Source organism: Natator depressus, chromosome 9, assembly GCF_965152275.1.
Source record: "Natator depressus isolate rNatDep1 chromosome 9, rNatDep2.hap1, whole genome shotgun sequence".
Lineage (NCBI taxonomy): Eukaryota > Metazoa > Chordata > Testudines > Cheloniidae > Natator > Natator depressus.
In genome coordinates this window covers 13,185,128-13,210,445 of record NC_134242.1, presented here as the reverse complement: position 1 = coordinate 13,210,445, position 25,318 = coordinate 13,185,128, and the positions used below count along the sequence as shown (strand labels likewise).

Below are 25,318 nucleotides of genomic sequence, written 5' to 3'. Positions count from 1 at the left end.
TGGAGAAGTAAGCTTGGCATCTGCTACCTTTTTCAAGAAGGACTTCCAGTAATTTATTTTGTTACTCATTTTTCTCATACAAGATTGCTTCTAAACTCTTGTTCCCTGGATGATGCATGTTTTGAATAATATTTTTCAGTGACTGCATTGTTTTTATGTCTTGAAGTAATCTATCTGACATGAAAAAACAATTTATGCTACACTAATACTCCTGTCACAGAGGAGTTGCACCCAGCCTCATCTGTGATGGATCAACTACCAACTAATGATCAAGTGATTATGAAAGCCAGCAAATGGCTCAGTTGGAGGTGGAGAACTACAGGAAGGAGGCTGGCTTCTGGAGCGTGGTGACTCCCAGGCGGCTGGCCTGCAGGAAGACTAGTGGAGTGCTACAGGAGACTACTGCCACAGGAAATCATAGGGAAGGGATGACTGATGTACTGAATTTGGATTCTTTGGAAGAAATAAACCTGAAGCCCTGAGAAAAGAGGCTTGAAGCAGATTCAAACATGCTACTGGTTACATCCAGGGCTGAGGACACAGGTCAGCACTCTATAACATCATTATATTGTGAAATGGTACAGTATAGCAAATAAAGGATCTAGAACGGGGTAGTCAATAGGCAGACTGTGGCCAAATCCAGACTGCAAGACATTTTAAATGGATCGTGAAATATTTTAATTTTCTAATTATTACCATTATTGTTATTGTGGTGTGAAAAATGTTTCTCTGGAGTGTGAACCTTGACCAAGAAATTTGTACCTTGACAAAAAATAATTGACTACTTCAGTCTAAAATTTAAATTCACCATAATGATGATATTGAGGCACTGTGAAGAGGCACTTTTAGCACCACATGATAATATACTTTGCTTTGCTGCTAATCTCATGCCACTCAAGTGTTTGTTGTTCATTAGAACAAATGTTTGTCTTTCAGATTGAGTTTTGTCTTTCCCTGTTGCATTCACTCCTGATATATGTACAGAGTCTACTTGATATATTCCTGTTTAGCTGATAATCTACAGCAGGTTCTCAGGTGTCAAAATTCACACGGCCCAGGATTCAGTCTTCAAAAGATATGTTTATTAAGAAAATTAAAGTCCCTTTTAAAATCTCTGTGTGCAAACAAACTTCTCATTGGTTTTTATGGAGGACAAGCTTTACTGATACAAATATTCCCAGAAGACCTCCTAATCCTATATTGTGACATGGATACACATGTAATGCAATGTCACTAAAAAAACAAAAACAAAACAAAAAAAACCCACCTCAGGAAAGAGAACTGTTGAATTACAGTAATTCTTTTGTCACAAACACTTTGCAAGTTTTACATTGCATTTTGAGCTCATCATTTTGTGGTTTCACATCATGTAAACAAACTTTGTTATAACATTTCTGTCAGTTTGGATCTACGAAGATTTTTGACCAGACCTGAACCAAACATGTTCAGTGGTCTTTCTGATCCTTAGAATGGAAAATGCCACAAAGACCATGCCAAATTAACTGTGGTGGGTGATAAGTATCCACTTTATCATAAAATCTGCTATTATATTTATAAATGTAACACTCTGTGTTATGCTGGAGGATGGGGAGGAAATTGTAAGTTTTTCAGAATTAAATAAGGTCTTATCATTTTCTTGCCATCCTCTAAGGATAAGGAAATTCTCTCCTCTTCTCCCTCCATGCTGATGATTTGTGAATCAGATTTTTCCAACTCCAGTGTCTTCAAGTCTGTCCAAACTTGCAATTCCTTTTTTTTTTCATAAATAGCTCTTGCTACATGTTCTTCTGCCATCTCAAAACTCATTTTTTCCAAAATAGAACTACTTATCTATCTTCCTTTACCCTTCTCCTTTATGTCAGTTTTCTATCACTGTTGACAACTCCATTATGTTCTCAGACTCTCACTCCCGATACATCTTTGAGTCCTGTTACCCACATATTCCAACTGAAAGTCTTGTTATGTTGTCTTTTGTACCTCCAAAAAGTCCTTTCTAGTCAATCCTCACTGCTAAAATCCTTCTCTACATCTTAGTCATTTCTTGCCCTGTGTACTATAATCTTTTCTTCAGCCTCCCTGCCTCTTCATCTGCTTTTCCTACCTTGCTTTTCTCTGCAAGAACCTCTTCCAGATCTTGTTTACTGTAAACCTCTCCCACTACCAGGCAATCCAATTGTAGTTTGTGTTGGTTTAAATCAAAGATAATGCAATCAAATATTAGGGATTGAAAAAGTAACACACAATGCCACTAAGGCATAGCTTTTAGCAACAGGACTGTGTCCTTTCAGCTGTGCTGCTAAAAGTATGCAGTGTAGCTGCTGTTTGTCGGCTCTCCTGCCGACAAAAAACTTCTACCCCCAACGAGCGGCTTTTCACACTGCACTAGTTACAGCAAAACTTTTGTCTTTCGGGGAGGGGTTGAACACCTTTGAAAGACAAAAGTTTTGTCATTCAATTGCCATTGTAGACATAGTCTAAGATTTCCAGTTCTTGAACTACTAAAGCAGAAATAATTCACAGGAGATAAAGCAAAGATATTCAATGTGCTGAAAATATGCGAAGACAACTAGTATTTTCAAGAGACTTGAAAACTAACCACCATCTACCAGTATAGTGTCCAAGAGATTACACTTTATTTGATAAAATTGAGGTTTATTTGATAAAAATGGGATATGGGCTTTCTTGGCAGGCAATTTGCTCCAAGTCTATGCTATCAGATACCACAAAAGGATTAGAACCTGGGTTTGTGAGCTCTTCGGATTAGAATATGTGTCTTAGTCCATGTCTTGTAAATTGTTTGGATAGTAAAGACTAGTGACAATAAATAAACTATAAATGAGGTATTCAACACTTTCACAGCATAGTTAAAAGTGGATTGGACCATAAAACTAAGTATACAGAGAATCTTTTGTGCAAGTACTTTCCATTTAAAAATAAATGATAAAAGCATTATAGCAATTCTTATTTGCTGATTTACCTTCTAAAGAAATAAGAGACATTACCATTTATGAAACAATTATGAGATCTGAACTATACTGAGAACACCCACACCAAATATATATAGTGCAAACCATACAAAGTAATAATTATACCATTTCCAATTAAATCCTGAACATTCTAATAGCACTTATATAACTAATTGTAACTTTTTAAAAATTGAAATAACATTTGCTACATTCATTTTAGTTAATTCCATAATTTGAGCCAGATTCATGTGTTGGTTTCACCAGTGGAATCTAGAGTAATTCTCTTGGAATGATAATGTCTTTGTGCTTTGTCAAAACGTCTTCTTTCTAGATTGTACCAGCCCTTACACAGGTGGAGAGAGGGAGAAAGGAGACTTCCTCCCCCTTGAGTGGCCAGCAGAAGAGACAGCTATAATTATAGTCAGTTCCTATTCTCCTGAGTGGTGCAAAATACCAGAAAAGGGATTAGGAGGGTCAGGGAGGAGATAAGACCATAGCCCTGCCCTCCTCTGGGCCAGCCTGCTGAGCAGAACCAGTGCAGCAGAAAGAATAAGCTGTACCCCCGAATGTCACAAGAAGCTTTCCTAGACACACTGCGTGCATGGCCCATGCAAGCCCTTGGGATAGTCACAGCCATGCATTTGAGGAAGCACAAGCACTGCCCTTGGAGGTGTAAATTGCCCCAAAGGAGAGGAATTGGGGTTGGACAAAGCAAGGCCTTGCCCCCGCCATACCATCTTGCAGAATGGGCAGCGTGTACCATGGGAGCAGTCTGCCCCCTCCTCAAGCATAGTGTGCAGTGTGTGCGCATATGTCTCCCGTGCATTGGGAGTATTGTGCTTCAGTCTTCCCTCAAGCTCCCGTTGGGGTGATGCAAACTGGTACTGTGCATTATGCATGGCTGGGCCTAACATTCAGCTGGTTTTGGAGCAATAAATTTATCATAATGTACACCAGTACTAATCACTAATCTGATAATGCTCTTACAAACTCCTATTGTGATTATAGTCTTTTCTCATTATTGCTAATCATGTCCAGTTATGCTGTTTCTTAATACTTATAGGAGGCAATACTTTCAGCATAACCCATGCTCTAAATGTCTGATCCTTTTGCACCTCTCAGAGAGCAAGGTACTGAGCATAAATTTTGGATAAATGCCGTAATATAACTCTATGATCCTTCAGTGTGTCATGTTGTTGTGGCAACACAAATGGATTCTATCTGCAAACCACAAATATGTGACTAAACACAGCATGAAGTGGAATATTCATGTCTTACTTTAACCATGACTTTGGCTTGTCTCACAATTTTCTTCACATTTTAAAGAGAAATTGCCACTTAATCAATGCTGAATATTAGATAATTCAACAGTGATTTAATTATGATTGACTTAAAAAATTAGTTAAACAGGGAACATTAAAATCTTTTCAGTACTTCTGCAAGAATTAGATACTCTGAAAATTTTGGATTATCCAGTAGGTTCTGTTGAGTTTCCCCAAAGTATTCATTTTATCCTGAAATGTATAGTCTTTTGGAAAGTGTTAGCAAGAAAAGATGGGTGACATTTCCATGCTGTTAGATATTTTCATGCAGGGAAAAATATGAAAATTGTATTGGTGATAACTTTGTTTTACATAAATTAATTTACCTGGTAAAATGCTCAAAAAAGTAAAATGAAAACATTTAGATATTTTTCCTGCTTGAATTTTTTTAACCTCTCCACAAAGTTGCAAATTTGTGATGGTTTGTTTTCAGCGTACAGGATGATAGATGATGACTATAAAGAATGCTTACAAATAGCAAGTAATTGGTAAGGAAGACAATAGACATATATAATATGTATTTGTTTTGACTTTCAGTTATGCCTTTAACTGTGTTATGATTTGTTTTATTATATGCATTATAGTAGTGCCTATGGCTCCTTCCAAGATAGGGACCTAATTGTGCTATGTCAGACCCATACTAACAGAGTTTTCCCACTCTGAAGAGCTTACAGCCTGAACAGATGAGACAGACAAAGAATGAAGAAAGAGGTATGACATAGAAGCAGAAGATTGAGAACAGGGGGGCAGTGAGATGAAGGGTAATTGTGGCAAACAGGCCTAGCTGACTTAGGAGCCTGTTGACTTTCAATGAGCGTTCAGCTTCTATGTGGAAATGGGATTTAGCTACATATGTGCTTTTGAAAATCTGACCCTAAGTGAGTTGCCTAAGGTCACAAAGAAGAGATGTGGTAGAGCTGGGAAGTGAACCACTGTCTCCCTAAGCAACAAAACCCTATAATGCCAGATGGACAGAAAAAGCAGGCAGTCAAAAGTGCAGCTTATTCTGAGTTGTGAAAATCTCCACATGTGACTTTTGCACCTACAGCAAGCTTTTTGAAAATAAAGAATAAATAGACATGAAGTTTTACAGTGATTTTCAAGTAGAGATTGTGATGGGGTCTCTAGAGTGCAACCTGGACTGTGGTATCACTGAGCCCTCTGGCCCACTAACCTGGGCCTCTCCCTCACACTGCAATGCTGTGTCAAGCCACAAACCTCTGGTGCAGGTACTGCACTTATACGGATATCTACAGGCAGGAACACACCCAACTGAGTTATGTGAATGATCTCCCAGACACTCATCAACCATCAATTGGGAGGCTCCAGCCAGTTCCCCCCAGCTCCCCAGCCTTGCACCCCAGAACTATACCATCCTGCACTGGTCAGAAGCCTGGCCAGCATAAGTTCATTACCCAGTCCTCCCCTCCCTCAGTGTGGAGTGGACACATACTAGCCTTTGTGAACTGCGCTGAGATTTTCTAAGCACGTCAACGAAAATTACACTGTTTTAGGTAAAATACAAAATAGGTTTATTAACTACATAAAGAGAGATTTTAAGTGGCTATAAGTAGCAGGCATAGCAATCAAAGTTAAGAAATAAAAATAAAGTCACAATCTGAGTTCTACAAACTAAGCAGGATTTGAATCAAGCAGTGTCTCACCCTGAGAGGTGGTACAAACAGGTCATTCATCCTCAGTACACAGGCTGGGACTCTTTTCCAGCCTGGGACCGCCCTTCCCCAGTCCAAAGTCTTTGTCCTCCAGACGTTTCTTCCAGCTGTTGATTTGGGGGGGACACAGGCCTAGTGATGACATGACTTCCCTTCTTCTATATTTTCTTCCAGCTTGCTGGAAAGATCTTTGCTGTGATGTCTGTTAGCCTGCCCCTATGGCATATGTGCCTCACCCGAGAAGTCTCCAAGATAGTGGATTGTGTTCTTGATGGGTGTTGTTGAGCCATTAATCACTGTCTGGCTACTCCATTGTTGTACCTGAAAGGTGATTGTGGGTGTTCCCAACCTCGCAACATATTTCAGTAACACAGCAAGACTTGAAAAACTTTACATACAACGATAGCACATACAATCAAACAGGATATTAATGTTCAACAGATCAAGACTTTTACAACACCACCTCACAAGGCATACTTTGTACAAAACATATCATAATTAGATGACAGTGGTGAATATGGGGGTTCGAAGGTGGTGCTTTGAGGTAGCTTAAAGCAGACCCATTTTTTATCTGTTACAAAAATGAAACTCTGTTGACTTTAGTGAGGTGGCAGGAATGCAGCATAGGCCTGTAGAATGAAAACTTTGTGCTTGATAATGTGTCCACAGCTAAAGTATAGCTCAGTGGAAGAAGAATTTTTAAAGGAAAAAAAGACTGCATGAAACCTGTTCTTTAAGCAAGCTCTCCATCCCTGGTTTATATCTGCTACTGCTTGAGTCGTATAGTGTAGCTTGAACCCATTGTCATCTGAGACAAAACTCCCATTGATTTCAATGGTGTAGTTGAGCCTTGAGTGCTTCACTAACGTGTAATCCTATTAAGATCAATACAAACTTTTTTTCTAGTTTGCTTAGATTGACATTTGATCACAGTGTGGCTGAATGCAGTTTTGGATTGCCTCTTTATGTGTACTGGCTTTAGTTTCTTTTGTCATATTCAAAGGCTTACTGTAGCAGAGTAACTCTAAAGAATTCTTGGCTTCGAAAATAATTTTGAAAGGTATATTAAAATATGAACCCAACCCTTACCTTGTATTAATCTGCATGTCTCCATTGATATCAGTGGAATTACACTGATTTATACAAGATGAGGACCTGGCCTATAATTTTTATGAAAAGGCTCAGCTGTCCCCAAAGGAAAAGTGCCTTCTGCCACCATCGAGCATCAGCACGAGGGCCAGAGACAATTGCAGCAGGAGCAAAGGGAGTGTTCCGTCCACGGGCCACTGGGGCACACATTGCCCTAGCAGTGGCCAGTTCAGATTTGGCGCCATGACCTGGCCCCTAACTCTGCACAGGAAGAAGCAAGTTACTAAAGGATGGTGCAGCTTGTGCAACACCCATGCGTGTAGGGGAGCTTGAGGCACAGCTTCTTCTCAAGCTTAGACTTAGACTGGCCTGACATTCTGTGTTTCCCATAAAAACACTTACCATCTTGTCTCTTCCTAGCATGACTCTTTGCAGTGGTATTGTAGCTGTGCTGGTACCAGAACATGAAAGACACAAAATGGGTGAGGTAACATCTTTTGTAATATCTAGGATCGCTTTGTGCACTGGATGAGGTTCACCTCAAATGCTCCAACAACTATGTGGGTGAAATCAGAAAATCATCACACTCTTGAATGAACTCACACAGAAAAATGAAAGAAGACAAAAACACCATATTACCTGGAGGCAAACCCTTTTCACAAAACGATTCCTTCATATCTGACCTCTGTCCTTATCCTCAAAGGAAACCTGCACAACAGCTTCAAAAGACAAGCACAGGAACTTAAATTCATAACTCTGCTAGATACTGAAAATCATGGCCTCAAAAGAGAAACTGGTTTATGGCTTATGCCAATGAATTGTAACATACTAACCCTCCTTTGTCCTATGACTGCAGAGATGTTAATTGCTTGTGATGGGATGTTGAAATCCCACACTGGAGAACAAGTGATAATGAGCAGCTCTGGGCCCAGGCCACCTCACCCAGTTGCACATGCAAAGCCTGCACATTCTGGGGGTGTAGCTTAAAAGGGAAAGCAGAGCAGCTCAAAAGTGAGAAAGCAGTGGAAGGGAACAGGCCTGAACATTGGGTTACTAACAGCCCAGAAGTCCTTGTTGCCTGAGACCTGACCACACCTACTTGACCAAGGCTGGAGAGACTGGTGATTGTTTGGGAAGGTCAGAAACTTCATTTTCAGTTCAGTTCTTTAATTTATCCTGCGGGAAGGGGGCACTCAGCTGTAGGAAGTGTTTCAGAGAGGCAGTTGTTTAGCACCCCAAGGTGCAGAATGTAGCTGCCCACCACTGGGCCCTGGATCGAAGCCCAGTGGCGTGGGTGGACCCAGGCTCCCCTTCCAACACCTGAAGGTGGGACAATAATTGGAGTCCCCTTGGCAGAGAATCCAGCTGGGGAAGACCCTGAATACACAGGGGTCCAGACGGAGAAAGTCCTGAAGCCCTCCTGGGCACCAAAAGACTTCTCCATTATTGGGCTTTCCTTTATGTTTACCCTGAAAGGGGTGGACTAGAATGCGAGCCCTAAAGAAGTGACCGAACCCACAGGCTGGTATTGTAGAAGAAAGAAGGACTACCAACCACAGCCCTGCCTGACCACTAGGTGGCACTGCCAGTGGGGGGTCATCTTCCACAATTGCCCACTTCATTTTGTGTGGATTCTTGCAACGTGTTAACCCCTTAGGTTTAACAGTCTGTCCAACCTTGTATTTAGTTGTGACACTCTGGTTACCTTTTCCAGAACTGAAGAAGAGCTCTGTGATGCTTGAAAGCTTCTCTTCCACAAACAGAAACTGGTCCAATAAAAGATATTACCTCACACATCTTATCTGTTGTATTAGTCTGGCATATTCAGCAAAGGTTTGCTTGTATATTCTTATCTGCTCTGCACTTCTGGATTTGATTTGTTTTAGTAAGTGTGGTAAGCTAAATAGAGAATTAATTTAGCTGTAAGAACGTGTTTGAACTTTAGACAAATATAGCTACAATTATGGTAACAGCAGAGTGCATACTATTATTGTATCTCCCTTTGACAGATTCAGATTTCAATGTCAAGTGGTTGACAATGGGATCTCATTGTAATTTGCAATGTATTGATGTAGATTATCATTTGTACATGGCTGAATATTGTAGGAAAATGGGAAGAAACTAACTTTTTTAAGCTTTTAAATTGGAGTGGTACAGTGGGGGTGAACTGCAGCGCATGTGCCATGTTTTCTTTCCTGTCTGAAGCTAGAAGGGACTTCCTGTGCTTGAAGTGCAAGTTTGGTGGTAGTGCTGGAGGAGAAGATTCTTGGATTGGAAGAAAAAGTAGAGCTGCTCCTGAGGAGGAGAGGGGCTGAGGAATTCCTGGGCATCCAGGCTAAGGAATCACCATTATTTCTGGTTCAAAGAAGAAAGGAGCTCAAGAATTTGGAGAAAGAGGAATTCAGGGAGGAGACCTAGCAGTTCGTAACCGTCAAAGGCAAGAGGTTACGGTGGCAGTCTGCCTGGCTGGAGATAGATGAGGAGGGGCAGGCTTTGGCTACCAGAGAGAAGAGGACCAGGGGGAACTCCACACAGCTAGAAGTTTCCCATCAATACCAGGTCCTCTGTGTGGAAACTCTGGAAGATACCTACCAAGTATCAGCTGGTCTAAGGGAATGGAGATATGTAGGGGACACATCTGTGAATGGCAGCTTGGCCCAACCTGTAAGAAAATCATGCTTGTCCACAAACGATTCTCCAAATGTCCAAGGAAGACAGATGATCCTTTTTGGGATTCAGTAGAATGAAAACAACATTCTGCAAGAGATAGATGGACAACGGGACAATGTGCTGCCTTCCTGGAGCCAAGACATGAGACATAACTCTGATTGAATAGGCTTTTTAAATCAACAAGAAAGGCTCTGTTGGTAATGATTCATATTAGCACTAATGACACTGCATTACCAGATATCTCCCAGATAGTAGATTACTTCAGGGAACTCTGAAGCGTGCTGAGGAAGAAGTATGTCCAAGCAATCTCCTCTGAGATCTTTCCTGTCCCACAAGTAAAGGAAGACAGAAAGCAGAAGATTCTGGACGTGCAGCACTGACTAGGTAAGTGATTTAGGGTGGAAGGTTTCGCTTTTGTGAAACACTGGTCCACCTTCTATGGGGAGAGAGGGCGGTGTCGGTTGGATGGCTTCCATCTTCATAGAAGGGGGACTAATTGTCTCGGGGAAAGGCTGGCTAGAGTAGGCAGGAGGTAAAAAGAGGGAAGATATGAGTACATCATTAGCATAAAATTGAGCTGTTGAGAACACAAAATTAATCAAGGAACCAATGGACACAAAGAAGAAATTCTTTAATTGCCTGAACACCGATGCTAGGAGCCTGGGTAATAAACAAGAAATTGGAATTGCTCATTTATGAGCATAAATTTCATCTAGTTGGCATTACTTAAACCTGGTGGGATGATTCTCATTATCAGAAAGTTAAAACCAATGATTATAACCTATTTAAGAAGGATCAAGTGCACAAAATGGGAAGAGAATTAGCACTCTATGCTAAAAATGGCATTACATGTTTCTGAGTCACTGCTAACTCATAAGAAAATGATTGTGAATGCTTATGGATCAGTGTCCTAACAGATAACGCACAAGATGGGCTATTAGTTGCTGTCTGCTACAGACCGCCAAATCACACTAGGGAACAAGATGACTGATTCTTTGTGCACCTATCTGTAATGTGAAAGAAAACAGCTGTGTGATCATGGGAAAATTCAATCTGAGTGACAAATGCTTGAGTTCTCATGCTGCCAATACTAAAACATGCTTGGAATTACTAAGTACACCTCTACCCCGATATAATGCGGTCCAATATAACGTGAATTCAGACATAACGCTGTAAAGCAGCACTCCGGGGAGACGGGCTGCTTTACCTCGTTATATCCGAATTCGTGTTACCGCAAGTGGTTCTTCTGCGCTCCCCCCCCTTACTTGCTGCGGCCCACCCCCACCCCAGCTCACCTCCACTCCGCCTTCTCCCACAAGCGTGCTGCCGCTCCGCTTCTCCCCCCCTCCCTCCCTCTCAGGCTTGCCGTGCCAAACAGCTGATTCACGGCAAGCCTTGGAGGATGAGAGGGAAGGTGGGGAAGTGGAGTGGTGGCGGCATGCTCAGGGGAGGAGGCGGAGCGGAGGTGAGCTGGGGCGGGAGGGGGTGCGGGGAGGGCCGCAGCAAGTAACCGGGGTGGGGGGGGGCGCAGAGGAACTGCTCCCCGCCCCAGCTCACTTCCACTCCGCCTCCTCCCCTGAGTGTGGCACTGCCACTCTGCTTCTCCCCCCGCCTCCCTTCCTTTCAGGCTTCCGTGCCAAACAGCTGATTGGCGCGGCAAGCCTGGAAGGGAGGGAGGCAGGGAGAAGCGGAGCAGCGGTGGCACGCTCAGGGGAGGAGGTGGAGGAGGAGCAGAGGTGAGCTAGGGCAGGGAGCGGTTCCTCTCCCTACCCCAATATAGCACGGTCTCACCTATAAGATGGTAAAAATTTTTGGTTCCCGAGGACTGCGTTATATCGGGGTAGAAGTGTATTATAGATGACAATTTCCTAACTCAAAAAGTGTTGCATCCCAGCATGGGGGACTCCTATATTAGACTATGTCTTGACAGATAAAGAGCAACGAGGAACTGATCTAAAACTAAAAATGAATGGTAACTTAAGTAACTGTGAGCATGACTTGATCACATTTCAATGTGAAAACAGATTAAAATCCAGACCAGTGTTATATATAATTGCTGCTTTAAAAATGCCAGTTACACAAAACTAAAAACAATTATGAGCCAGATTAGCTTGGAGGAAGAATTTCATTAGAAACATGTGAATGCTAATTGGGAGTTATTTAAGAACACTTCACTGGTTGTCCAAAAAGCCATAATCCCACAGTTGAGGAAGAAGCTCCTATTGGTTAACAACTGACCTGGTTTAAAGGGGAGATGAGGGCAGCTATAAAAATTAGTATAAAATAAATGGAAGAAAGGGGAAGTTGATAGTAGTGAATATGAGTACTTGTGGCACCTCAGAGACTAACCAATTTATTTGAGCATAAGCTTTCGTGAGCTACACTGAATGCATCCGATGAAGTGAGCTGTAGCTCACGAAAGCTCATGCTCAAATAAATTGGTTAGTCTCTAAGGTGCCACAAGTACTCCTTTTCTTTTTGCGAATACAGACTAACACGGCTGCTACTCTGAAACCAGTAGTGAATATAAATCAGAAGCTAGAAATTTTAGAAGATTGATAAAGGAAGCAAAGGGACACAAGGAAAAATCTATGGCCACCAAAGTTAAAGACATTAAGAAACAAGTATATTGGAAACAAAAATAATCTTAATAGTATTGGTCCATTACTAGTTGAAAATGGTAGAATTATCACTAATAAGGCAGAAAAGGTAGACGTGTTCAGTGGAAGAGCTGGAAATCGAACCCAGGACACCTGACTCCCGGGGTGTGCTACTCTTAACTACTGGATGCTGCCTCCTACTTTTTGAATTCGAATTTTTTTTCCCACTGGGAATCACCATTTGTCTTACCTGTTTTCTAAATTCCTGCAGCAGCTGCTTAACATAAGGTGAGCACCATTCGGAAAACATTCAGAGTTCACCCCCAGTCAGTTTCTTCAACGGGTAGCACAACAATTTTGAATCAGTATCCCAGGCTGAGACATCCTTGTAACAAAAAAGTTCCTTCATATTGTTCAACATGAACATATGCTGCTCTCATGTGCAATGTAATAGCACAAGATAAATCTACCAACGAGGAATGTACTCAGATTTATTGCTACTGGTAGAGGTAACTGTATTTATATTTTAAATATCATTCAACAAATAACAGAAACCATATTTGACACCATTGACTCACATGTTCCCAGCAAATAGCATATTTTAAGATACAGTTGTTAGTTTTAATTTTTAAACAATATGCCTCAATCACTCTCAAAGGTACAAATCCACTGTCCACGCACTTATGGAAAAATCCTATAGAATCTTTAAAGCAACCTATACATTTCTGTAGGAGGTATATCATTCTCTATTCTGTTCTAGAAGATGGTTTTAAAATTCTTTAGAAAAGATCTGATACTTTTTATGGGGTTTTACACTCATTTCTAGAGAAACCTATTTAATTAATATCTATAAAACCCTACAGGGAATCATGCCTAATACATTACATAGGACTGTTCTTTAACAGTGATAAGCATCCATTTGTGAGTCCTGAAGACCATTTGCCTTCCTGGTACTTCCCTTTAGATTCTGATTCTGCTGTACTGTACCTGAATCTGCACTACTGAAGTCAGTGGGCGTCATTCTGATTTCCTTTACCCCCACAGTAAATCAGGAACAACCCCACTGAGTTCAGTGGAAAAACCATGGGAGTGAGATCAAAATCAGGCGATACAGGAGTTACTTTGATAAGAGCAGAACTGAATTCTAAAGAACAAATTGGAGTACTGTATAAAAATGTAGGGTTTTTTTTCTATACCAGGTATGCACCAATCTGTGTCTCACTTGATGTTCAGGGATTGCTGTGAGGATTATTTACCTGTAATTAAATTTTAAAAATTGGAATTTAATGTTACTCCCCTTATGAAAGCTTAAAAATGCTGCAGCACTCAGGAAAGTTGTTGGCATTTCAATATTAATGGGAAAAACAGTACAATTTTAGATCCCAATGCAGCATTTTGTTCCATGTCGGTGGACCCCTACCCCTGCATAGAACTCCAGTGAAGTCCTTCTGCGCAGTACAAGGTGCAGAATTGGGGATACAGATGCGAATACAATTCATTGAATGTCCATCAGGGAGAACGTTTCCTGCCAGTTGATGCAAGGCTGGCTTGAAGAGGTACATCTTACTGGGCCCATAACTGAATCAGTGATTAACTGTCAGGAAATGCTGGAGGCCATTTTTGTTGTTATAAACCATGGAAATATAAAAATGTCAAAGAAAAAAGCAATTACTGTTTTATGTGCTGAAAGTTAAACTGTGTGGCTGCATGTTGTTATGGATACAGTCTTCTGTTTGAAATCTTTTCTAAGGAATTACAGATCAGTGTCTTATTAACAGAAAATCACGACTTACATTCTGTTTGTTTTATGATGGTAATTGTGCTATCTTTGTCTATGCACAAGGCTAGAATGATTTGTTATATACTTTAAAACATGTAAATGCTAGTCTTTTGTCATTAACAATTAAAGAAAGAATCATATGTCCAGCTTCCTTTTCTTTGATAAATGTAAGTAAAGCTGGCCAAACTTTTTTGGTGAAATAATAAAATTCACCCCAAAATGAAGTTTTAGAATGAATGAAACTATTCACGAATTGAAATTGAATTAGGCAAATAATTCATCCAAAAAAAAAAATGAAACAGGTTTGTTTTTTTTTTCAAAAATGCTGAAATGGTTCATTTTGACATTGCCTAAATGAATCATTTGGACATTTCATTTCAAAAGGTTTTTCAATGAAATATCAGTTCAAATTGACCTGAACAAAATTGGGTGGGGGAGTGTTTGTTTCAGTAAGAAGAACCAGAAAAATTCAGTTTCTGTTCAAAATGAATGATTTTTTTTCTGGATATTCTGGTTTGTCCACCAAACTGAAAAAATCAGTTATTTGCTCAGCTTTAACCTGAAGGTCCAAATCCTCAACTCTGCTGAGCAGTCGAGATTTGACTTTTTATCTTGAGCTAACCACAGTGGATCTTATCCTGCTCTCTCTTTGACTAGGTTTATACCAATGAAACACCACTGTTTCATCAGTGTAGTTTGGCCTGATTACACTGGTGTAAATAAATGGAAAATTTGGCCTTGGAAGTCAAATTCTGCCCTCATTTACATTCTTGCAATCCACTCAGTAGAATTTGGTGAGTCAAATTTGACCCTACAAGTTTTTATAATGGGGATAATGATACTTGCCTCCTTTGTAAAGCATGTCGAGATCTGTTCATGAAAAAGCACTATGTTAGAGCATGGTATTATTATTTATGCATAGAAGTGTTCATTAATTGTACTTGAATACAGTGTGGCTTTCCAGAGAGTATGGAGTATAGAGTATGTGATTAGTTTGTAAATGGACACATTTCAGCCACTAATAATGCAGTATGCAAATAAATTGGAGAACAGGCCAAGAAGAGACAGGGAGGAAGTAAGAAAGGGGGGAAGGGCCTCTTACCTTTAATCAGCCTTGCAAATATTTCATGACAGTTTACCAGCCCAAGAATAAAATCTTACTAATCCATCTGGATAAGAAAGCTAATGATATTCTTACCAGTCTATCAACAAAAATTATACACCCTGGAGCAGAATTTTGCAATATGCTGCTCTTTTGTCATCATCATGCCATTCGACAATACCATAATCATAACACTTCAGAATAAACTATTTGTAGGGCGAAAGGAAGAAAAGAAGAAAGAAGAGGAAAAGGACTGAGGTAGGAAATGTAAGTGGGTGAGTAGAGGGGGAACCTTCATCTCCACCAACCTATAAAGTTTTCATAGATACAAGCTAGCATAACAATTTTTTTAAATCTCATGCAAATCTAGTGGTAGTGAATATATAGTGCTCTAGATCCTGTAATAAATCCAGACCCCGTGAATCTGAAAATCTCAGCATGTGAATATTTATTATAATAATTTATTTGTTTATGTAACACAGCAATGCATTAGGTATTTTACAAACATGAAAGTGGAAAAGCTCCCTGCCTTTAAGGAAGGTGTATTCAGAACTGAAAATTTTCATGATGATGAGAGGGGAAATAAAAAAGAATGTCAGAAATCACTTGTAGGTTGTTGTTGTTTTTTCCAGAGCATAAGTACAAATCATTCAGAGATACATAAAATGAATTTGTGAGAGTATTGAAACAGCTCTAGTCATAGCACATTTGATTATAAGTAGAACAGGCGGAGATACTCATTGCACTTTCCCATAAGTGATTTTAGTGTGATCCCAGTGAGACAATGTGAACTCAACTCATGGGGGACCTTTTGCTTTCTGTCACATTCCAGTGATTTAGTAATTACTTTTGGTCTGCAAAATCCAAACCTGAACCCTTAAGATAGAAGATATATGTGAACAGCACAATAATTCACCTCATATGTTCACATATATCTTACGTTACTTATGTACATGCTTGTCTCCCAAATAAAATAATCTCTTTCAGTGACAAGGTAAATACAGTAATCTACTTTTAACAGTCCAATTGCTTCAGTATAACTTCTAAAATAGTTTGGGGGTATATATTGGTCCCTATATTATGGTACAGTACATACAGCTTAGTCTGTTTTGAAAGACATGACTTATTATCAAGTGTGATTTATCACTGAGAAATGTCCTGGCATGAGGTATAATGCCTGTTAATTTCAGTTATGTAAGGAGTGGCATTCCATACCCAGTTGTGATAATGAAAATCAACATTAGAATACAAAGTCATTATTTCCATCAGTGACAGGCATGCTTGCAGACATGGAAATGACTCATTGTAAGGACTATAGATGCCTTTCTTTTAAAATTCATTTCATATGCCCCTTTGCCTTAGTTTATTAAGACTGATTTGTCAGTTATATGAAGATGCTTTATCTCTTTCAGTAGTACTGTCTGGAGTTATTAATTAGGTGTCCTAGTTTGATGCTGTACTTTTCAGGTCACTGTGATGTGTCATTGAAACAGACCCATTAAGATGAGTGATGTGTGTTGTAATTTCATTAGTGTCATCAATAATGTATTACACTTTCCTTTTAGTAGTCTCTCTGTGTTTTGTGTGGGTCAGGCTGACTATATGAATTATATTGTTAAGATCAAAATAATTAAAGATGAAGGAAGATATTTAAACGATTAGGCAACAGGGTGGAATGAATGTTGTTTTAAAAGTGTAGGCTACAAAAATGATTTCAGTTACAGAATGTTTTAGTGATTGAATTACATAGAGTAAACGTAGGTGTCTTGGGTATGGTTCTATGTATAGCAATTGGATATCAATATTAATGCATGCAAGTGAAATGAGTAGGTATTTTTCAAAGCAGTTGTAATTTTTAATTAAAACACTTTTTACTGACTGGAAAATACATGAAAATTCAAAAACTGAGAAACATTATAGCCATTTTTTCATTTGATGAAACTTGGAGATACAAAAATGAAATACTATTCGCTGACTCTTTGTAAAGGATTTATAAAGAGAGAATTCGTTATATGCAGCAAAAAACAGGTGGTATGGTTTGCAATGCAGAGATAAGTAATTGGAAAATATAAGATCCTGGTGAGAATCCACAGAAGAATTTTTTTTAAAGATACTTCTAATGTTACTTGTTATGCTTTTAAAGTATTGTCATAAATCACAAAAAGCTTCCACCATACTGTGCAATAGATCAACTGTTCCTAAATTATATTATTATTGCAGAAGTTACGATCTTCTTTTACGTGATGATGAAAGCTCTCCTGTCTCTTACATTCAGCAGGCAACTAAAAATGCCTCATTATGTGTTGATTTGTACTCCGGTCAGTTAAGAGTATTTGTCTTAAATATAGGGCTCTCAAGCAATTAAAAAAATTAATTGTGATTAATTGCACTGTTAAACAATAATAGAACACCATTTATTTAAATATTTTTGGGTGTTTTCTACATTTTCAAATATATTGATTTCAATTACAACACAGAGTGTTGTACAGTGCTCACTTTATATTTATTTTTTATTACAAATATTTGCACTGTAAAAAACAAAAGAAAGAGTATATTTCAATTCACCTAATACAAATACTGTAGTGCAATCTCTTTATCATGAAAGTTGAACTTACAAATGTAGAATTATGTACAGAAAATAACTGCATTCAAAAATAAAACAATGTAAAACTTTAGAACCTAGAAGTCCACTCAGTCCGACTTCTGCCAATTGCTCAGACAAACAAGTTTGGCTACAGTTTGCAGGAGATAATGCTGCACACGTCTTGTTTACAGTGTCACCTGAAGTGAGAACAGGTGTTTGCATGGCATTGTTGTAGCTGGCATCACAAGATATTTACGTGCCAGATGCGCTAAAGATTCATATGTCCCTTCATGCTTCAACCACCGTTCCAGAGGACATGCCTCCTTACTGGTGATGGGTTCTGCTCGATAACGATCCAAAGCAGAGCAGACTGGCACATGTTCATTTTCATCCTCTGAGTCAGATGCCACCAGCAGAAGGTTGATTTCCTTTTTTGGTGGTTCGGGTTCTGTAGTTTCCGCTTCGGAGTGTTGCTCCTTTAAGACATCTAAAAGCATACTCCACACTTCATCCCTCTCAGATTTTGGAAGGCACTTCAGATTCTTAAACCTTGGGTCGCGTGCTATAGCTATTCTTAGAAATCTCACATTGGTACCTTCTTTGCATTTTGTCAAATCTGCTGTGAAAGTATTCTTAAAACGAACATGTGCTGGGTCATCATCCGAGACTGCTATAACATGAAATATATGGCAGAATGTGGGTAAAACAGAACAGGAGACATACAAGTCTCCACCAAGGAGTTCAATCACAAATTTAATTAACGCATTATTTTTTTAACAAGCATCATCAGCATGGAAGCATGTCCTCTGGATTGGTGTCCGAAGCATGAAGGGGCATATGAATGTTTAGTATATCTGGCATGTAAATACTTTGCAATGCCAGCTACAAAAGTGCCGTGCGAATGCCTGTTCTCACTTTCAGGTGACATTGTAAATAAGAAGCAGTCAGCACTATCTCCCGTAAGTGAAAACAAACTTGATTGTCTTAGCAATTGGCTGAACAAGAAGTAGGACTGAGTGGACTTGTAGGCTCTAAAGTTTTGCATTGTTTTGTTTTTGAGTGCAGTTATGTAACAAAAAAGAATCTACATTTGTAAGTTACACTTTCATGATAAACAGATTGCACTACAGTACTTGTATGAGGTGAATTGAAAAATACTATTTCTTTTGTTTATAATTTTTATAGTGCACATATTTGTAATCAAAAATAATAATATAAAGTGATCACTGTACACTTTGCATCTGTGTTGTAATAGAAATCAATATATTTGAAAATGTAGAAAAACATCTAAAATATTTAATAAATTTCAATTGGTATTCTATTGTTTAACAGTGTGATTAATCGTAATTAATTTTTTTAATCACAATTAATTTTTTTGAGTTAATCGCATAAGATAACCGTGATTAATCAACTGCCCTACTTAAATAGTAGCCTGTAACCAATCTGCCATTGGAATCACTGCAGCAGAGTGAAAATGTGTTAAGATCCCAGTAGATGTTCATAAAGATAAACAATCTGTTTTATTCATGTGGCTTGTTTACAGTAAATTTTAATATTCGAGGTGGGTGTGGTAAAGATAGGTCCCTATATGCCTCAAAAATGTACTTTGTAATTGACCTCAAAGTCTTGCCATCTTTAGGTTGCCATCTCTTCTCTATGGGCCATATCCATGGCTGATGTAAATTTTCATAGCTCCGTTGACTTCAGTTGACATATAAAGATTTACACAAGTTGAAGATCTGGTCCTATAGCTTTATCTAGGTACCTAAATCCAGACTACAGTGCCAAAGCTTTTAGGGTGAACTCCTGGCTCGACCAAAGTCAATGAGAACTCCCATTGACTTCAACAGTTTAAAATTTATCCCTTAATGCCATCGTTATGTTTCCTTGCTTGGCATAATTTAACCTTTTTTTTAAAAAAGCCATTGTTGAAATAATTTTAAATTATCAGTGTTATTTTCCTCTATTTCATGTAAAGGATGCTTTAGTGGGGAGAGAGCGTACAGTGAGCTGCTTCTTCCCACCTCACACAGTGCCAGACAGGACTGCAACATACCCGTCAAGAAGGAAGGTGACTGGCTTCTGTGCTGGCCGCTGCCCACAGGGTTGTGTGGCTTGATGGTTTGAGAGTATGACCAGGCATTCAGTCTCCCCAGTATGTATGCTGTAGTATGTTGTGAACATTACATGAGGGGGGCATGCACATATCCTCTGAAAGAACTTGATCCTACTCCCTTTGAAGTCAATGCAGAAGCCTTGACTTCAGGGCAAGTAGGATCAAGCCCTCAAGGAGTAGTAAGGTATGCTACATAACTCATTCTCCTGTGACTTCCCTGAGGGCATGACTGCTCTGGGATCCAGTGCAAGGCTGTCAGTGCTCCCTCAACTCGCCTTAAAAAAAAAAAACCACCTCTCTGGCTATCAGCATGCACCGATTTCACTCATTATACTACACAGTAGTCCTGTGACTACATGCAGCATAATCCAGTCACCTTTGAATTTATGGTACATCCTTTTCACATGTAACAGAAGCATATTAAACAGATCTTTGAAGTGGGCACTGCACAGTTTTACTTATTCCGTTTCCCCTCCCCCCTGCCCCTCCCACACACATGTTGATAATGATTATTTTTTGGGTGTAGCACTCAAAATATGCTAGGTGCTGTCCTGTTGGAGGATACCAAGATTATCAGGTTTCTGAGGGGTAGCCGTGTTAGTCTGTATCAGCAAAAACAATGAGGAGTCCTTGTGGCACCTTAGACACTAACAAATGTATTTGGGCCTAAGCTTTCATGGGCTAGAACCAACTTCATCAGATGCATGGAGTGGAAAATACAGTAGTGGGTTCTAGCCCATGAAAGCTTAAGCCCAGATAAATTTGTTAGTCTCTAAGGTGCCACAAGGACTCCTCATTGTTTTTACAAAGATTATAATTCCTACAGCACCATGCTAATTATTGTTTGGGTATATAATATTCCCTGTAAGAGCAAATGAATTAGAAATAGGTAAGGCTAGTAAGAAATACATTTTAAAAGATCTGAGATGTTTCATGTACTTGGAAAATGTCACTCTTTATTTATATCATTTTGTTACACACTGCTATACACAAAACACTACTGAACAGAAGTGGCTGTTCTGAGTTGCCATTTATCCTGCCACTTCATTACCACTCCCTCTTGTAGACTGGTAATTAGAAGACTCTGATAGTAATCTGCAAAAGATACTCTTTTGTAGTCTTCTGTCTTCCAGGTGAGTATCCATGGGAGTTTTATTACTAATTTGGGGTTGCCACTGGGCCTGTCTTGTAATTAAGTTACTAATGTAGTGTGTCGGCTGTCCTGCTTTCTTTGTTACTTGTTTTCATGTTCATGCTATGGGATTTCTTCCTCCCTGTGTTTTTCTGGATAAAGTCCTGCATAGAATCACTTAACGGCCTTTTTATCTGAAACTTTACACACTTTGGTTTGCAATCAAAGGAGCCACTAGGGTAGAGTTTTGTGATATTTACATGATTATCTAATTGGTATCATAATTACTGCATTTACTACTGCATTTAGATAACATTTATAGCCTGCTTTTAAAGACCTACAGAAGTCTCATGAAAACCACTGAATAGCTTTAATTTCAGTCTGCAATACCTTACACAGACAAAGTTCCCAAAGAATCTGGTAGTAGGTTTGCCTGCAATAGCAACTTCAGGATTGGATTCTGTATAAATAATTCTGCTCATGTTTTATGTTGTCTGTATTTCTCTTTGGTTTTTTTTTTTTTTAATTCCTAAGGATGTTGCCTGAAAACACAAGTTTTTGTTTTTTAAGAGTTTTGCTGTTCCTTTAGTGTATTCTCCGACTTAAGTCTACGATATTAAAGATGGTTGCACTGGTGATGATGTCACAGAAGACTATGGGTGAAATAATGTTCCTGCTATAGTTAGTGAGAGTTTTGCCATTGTCTTCAGTGTGACCAGGATTTCTCCCTACTGTGACATTGAAGTGGGAAATAAGCAACAGGAGCAGAAAGGAAAGAAAATATTTCTTTCATATATAGGCTCCCTAGTAATAACTAAAATCTTTTAAAAGGGGGAATAAACGCAATCCCGCTGAGAACATGAGATACTTCAAGAGAGGTGTTATGGGCCTAAGCGTGTGAGTTCAATTGAATCCTGAATAACTGAGTGGGCAAGGAAGAGTTTGAGTGTTCTTCCAGAGGATCTGTAAATGTTTTTAGTGTACATGCACCTAAAGCGATGGACAGGTGCACTTTCAAAAACCAGAATAAATATGCACTCAGTGTGCTGCAGGCTAGGTTTGCTGTAGATAATATGTATCATTTGTAAAGCGTAGATGGTACTTGGAGGGATCCTTGATGATTTTTGATGAAGTAATTGTTTTCATCTGTTTGAGTAAAGTGTTTACCATTTTCCATTGTTCTCTTTTAGAAACATTCTTTTCAGGCTGGATGAAAAGATGAGCCAATTTTCAGTTCTGATAGAGGCGCTGGAGCACTGCAAGCTACATCAGTCAAATGAGACCCTTCAAGCAGCTTTGTCAAAGGTGCTGAACAGCATCAATTCAGCTCAGGTTTACTTCAAAGCAGGACTTGATGTGTTTGAGACTGCCTTTGCTGGAAAGAAATGAGAAAACTCTCAGCATTCGAAGAAGTTTGTTTACAATTCACTAAGCTAAAGTTCAAGTCGGACCAGAATTTCATTGAGATTGAAAGTTTTTTCAACTTTTTTTTTCCAATCGGTATTTAAAGGTACTACCGTGTGTGTTCTAATAACTATAAAACAGTCTTTTGCACTGTTCATGGTATATCCCAAATGTCTCTTTGAGAATGGGTAAAAACATACTAAGAGGGGAATAACACTCAAGATTTGATTTTTAGAAGGAAATCTGCTGTATTTTTGTATGTAAAATATATTTTTATGACTAAGGGCTCAGTCTTGCAAAGTGCTGAACACCTCCTGCAAAATGCAAAGGGCCTGATTTTCAGAGGTGAGGAACACCCACTGCTGTAAGTATATTAGAGCTGTGAACGCTCAGAAAAATATTGACTGCAGTACCCTAAAATTCATTGGTTCACCCTTAAGTCCTCCAGTACCCAGATTTGTTACACCTCCTCAACAAACTCATCTTTGTTCTTTCCCCTTTATGTCTGGGGAGAGGAAGTTGAAGGATGTGGGTTCATTCTATTGGTGTTCAGGGCATGCAGGACTAAGGAGGAGGCACTCGATACCTTGCAGGTAGAGTCCAACATTTTGAGACAATCCTTACTCCTGGGGATGATGCATATAGTGTGAATGTTGCTTAGGTTCTGGGAGAGTTAAGAACCTTTGATTATCCTGTTTCTGCACCGGAAAAGGAGAATTTTAATTTCAATAAAAAGTGTTTGGGTTTTTTTTAATATGAACAATTCAGATGATTCAGAAAGATTTGAATTAGTCGACGGAGTTGACCAAATATATTTTGAATGTTTATGTTTATGAAATGAAGTGCCTAATCTTATAGAACTAGGTGTAGTACTACCCTGGTTAACAAAACTGTCAACCTCTATAATGGCATCCACTTTACGGCCCCCCTTCACTCCCAGAGTGGTATAAAGGGACCTTAGCGTAAATGAGAATCAAACCCCAAGAATCCTAGGGAAGTTCTTAAGATATAGGGCTTGATTGTTTCATTGGCAGAACCCAGGCTGTGGACTCACAGCAGTGCAATCATAGTAGTGCAAGCCAACCACAATTCCCACCCCTCCAGAGAACCTAGAATAGCCAGCACAACCCAAATAGATTAAGCATATCTCTCGTCTGAAACATAAAGCAGTATTCCCCTAATGGAATCCCTGTCTGAGAGAAACAGTAACACTGCATAGCATGGAATTATTGATGGGTGAAGCAGGTACAGTTTGTACCTCCCTGTGCTCCTGGGGTGAATGTGAGTGCACACAGGACAACTGGAATACAAGTCATTTAATTTTGCAAAACAGGTGACTGTTAGGGCTAAAGTTTACTGGGCCTTAGGGCTTTAAATCCATAGATTATTATATGCAATAAAATTTAGAGCGTGTAGAGAAACAGGTTTAACAATGAAGAGCGTGGAATTAGAGCTGCAGGAAAAAATGATCAGACGTCACTGGGACTTCCAGACTGGAAAAGTCGTTGCTGTCTGGGATCCTAAATAGTTTATTGTTACCTCAAATTTGCCCTTGAAAATAAAAAGGAGGCTTTTCAATTTCTAATGGAAACAGCCACATTTCTGTTTGAATGGAGAAAAATTTCACCTGGGAAAAATTGCAAAATTTCTCCAAAGGGTGCAATTTTGTGTCAGTGCTGTTTAACAAGAGCATGTTCCCAAAGTGAAAACAGGGAGTTTATTACAACTCTGAGTCTTTATTTCCCCACATATTGTACTTCATAAATATATTTCTATAGCTGCAATGATTTGATACAGAGTGCATGCAACTTTGCTTTTGTCACATTTCATCGTACATTATTAACACAGGAAAGTGTTTACTCTCTACCTTTCAGCTGACACTAGGTGGAGGGATCTGTCTGTTGGAGGGCAGGTGAGCAATTTAACTTTCCAAACCTAATCTAAAGAGATGGCATGGCACCATTTTCTTCTGCCATAGCACTTCTTCTCGATCATCGGGTTTCCAATAGCACCCATCACCGTGGTTCCTAACCAGTTGGAATTGCTTCGTATGAACTGTGTGTTCTGTATTTCCCAACAATATTTAACAATTTATTGTATGCACTAGATTTGTATTGTATTTCCTGAGGAGGTGTAATCTCCCAGCTGTGAGGTTAGCTCTTGGGTTATTGATCCCCAGGGGCTTAATCCTGATCCCATTGAAGTCAGTGGTAAAGCACTTATTGACTTCAGTGGTACAGAATCAGGCTCCAATAAAGGGGCCTAAAATATAGACCAACACCTCTTGGCAAGTGTCTAAAATGTAAAATCCCCCAATCTCCCATTAAACTAATCTGTGTCATTTCCAATATTGTATCAACTGAGATTTTTTGAAAATACTGTGTCATTTGTTACAAGTGCATCATTCCTGATTAACTTTCCTTTTCCCCTTCCTCCAGTAATGTTAGACCATAACCAGTTTTAAAATCACAGACTTTGAAGTATTCTACTGCAAACAACACCATTATAGTATATGCAGGGGTGAAAGTAACTTAAAGGATTTACCGGCACTCCGCAGTTTGAAGCAGGCGGCGGGGCCTCAACTGGAAGGGGCCTGTCCTCAACCAGAAGAGGCGGGGCCTTTAGAGCCCCGGGCCCTTTAAATCAAGATTTAAACAGCCCCAGTCTCTCGCTGCGGTCGTGGTGGCTGGGAGCCCCGGACCCTTTAAATCACTGCCAGAGCTACCATATGCAGAGGCAGCTGGGAGCCCCGGGGCTTGGGGGCCATTTAAAGGGACCGGGGCTCCAGCCGCTGCTGGGAGCCCCATGCCCTTTAAATTGCCGCCTGGGGAAGCCGGTCCGGTACGGCGCACCGGCTCTTGATGGTACGGCGTACCCGGG

The 25,318-nt window shown here is 39.6% G+C and overlaps 1 protein-coding gene across 1 annotated transcript in view; it reads left to right on the top strand.

The window, feature by feature from the left end:
- Positions 1 to 25,087, top strand: part of NAALADL2 (N-acetylated alpha-linked acidic dipeptidase like 2) — an 891,836-nt gene extending 866,749 nt beyond the window's left edge. Inside the window, exon 17 of the mRNA XM_074963548.1 lies at positions 22,225 to 25,087. Coding sequence (XP_074819649.1) covers positions 22,225 to 22,423 — 199 coding nt within the window. The 3' untranslated portion in view covers positions 22,424 to 25,087. The remainder of the gene's footprint in view (positions 1 to 22,224) is intronic.
- The last annotated feature ends 231 nt before the right edge of the window (positions 25,088 to 25,318 follow it).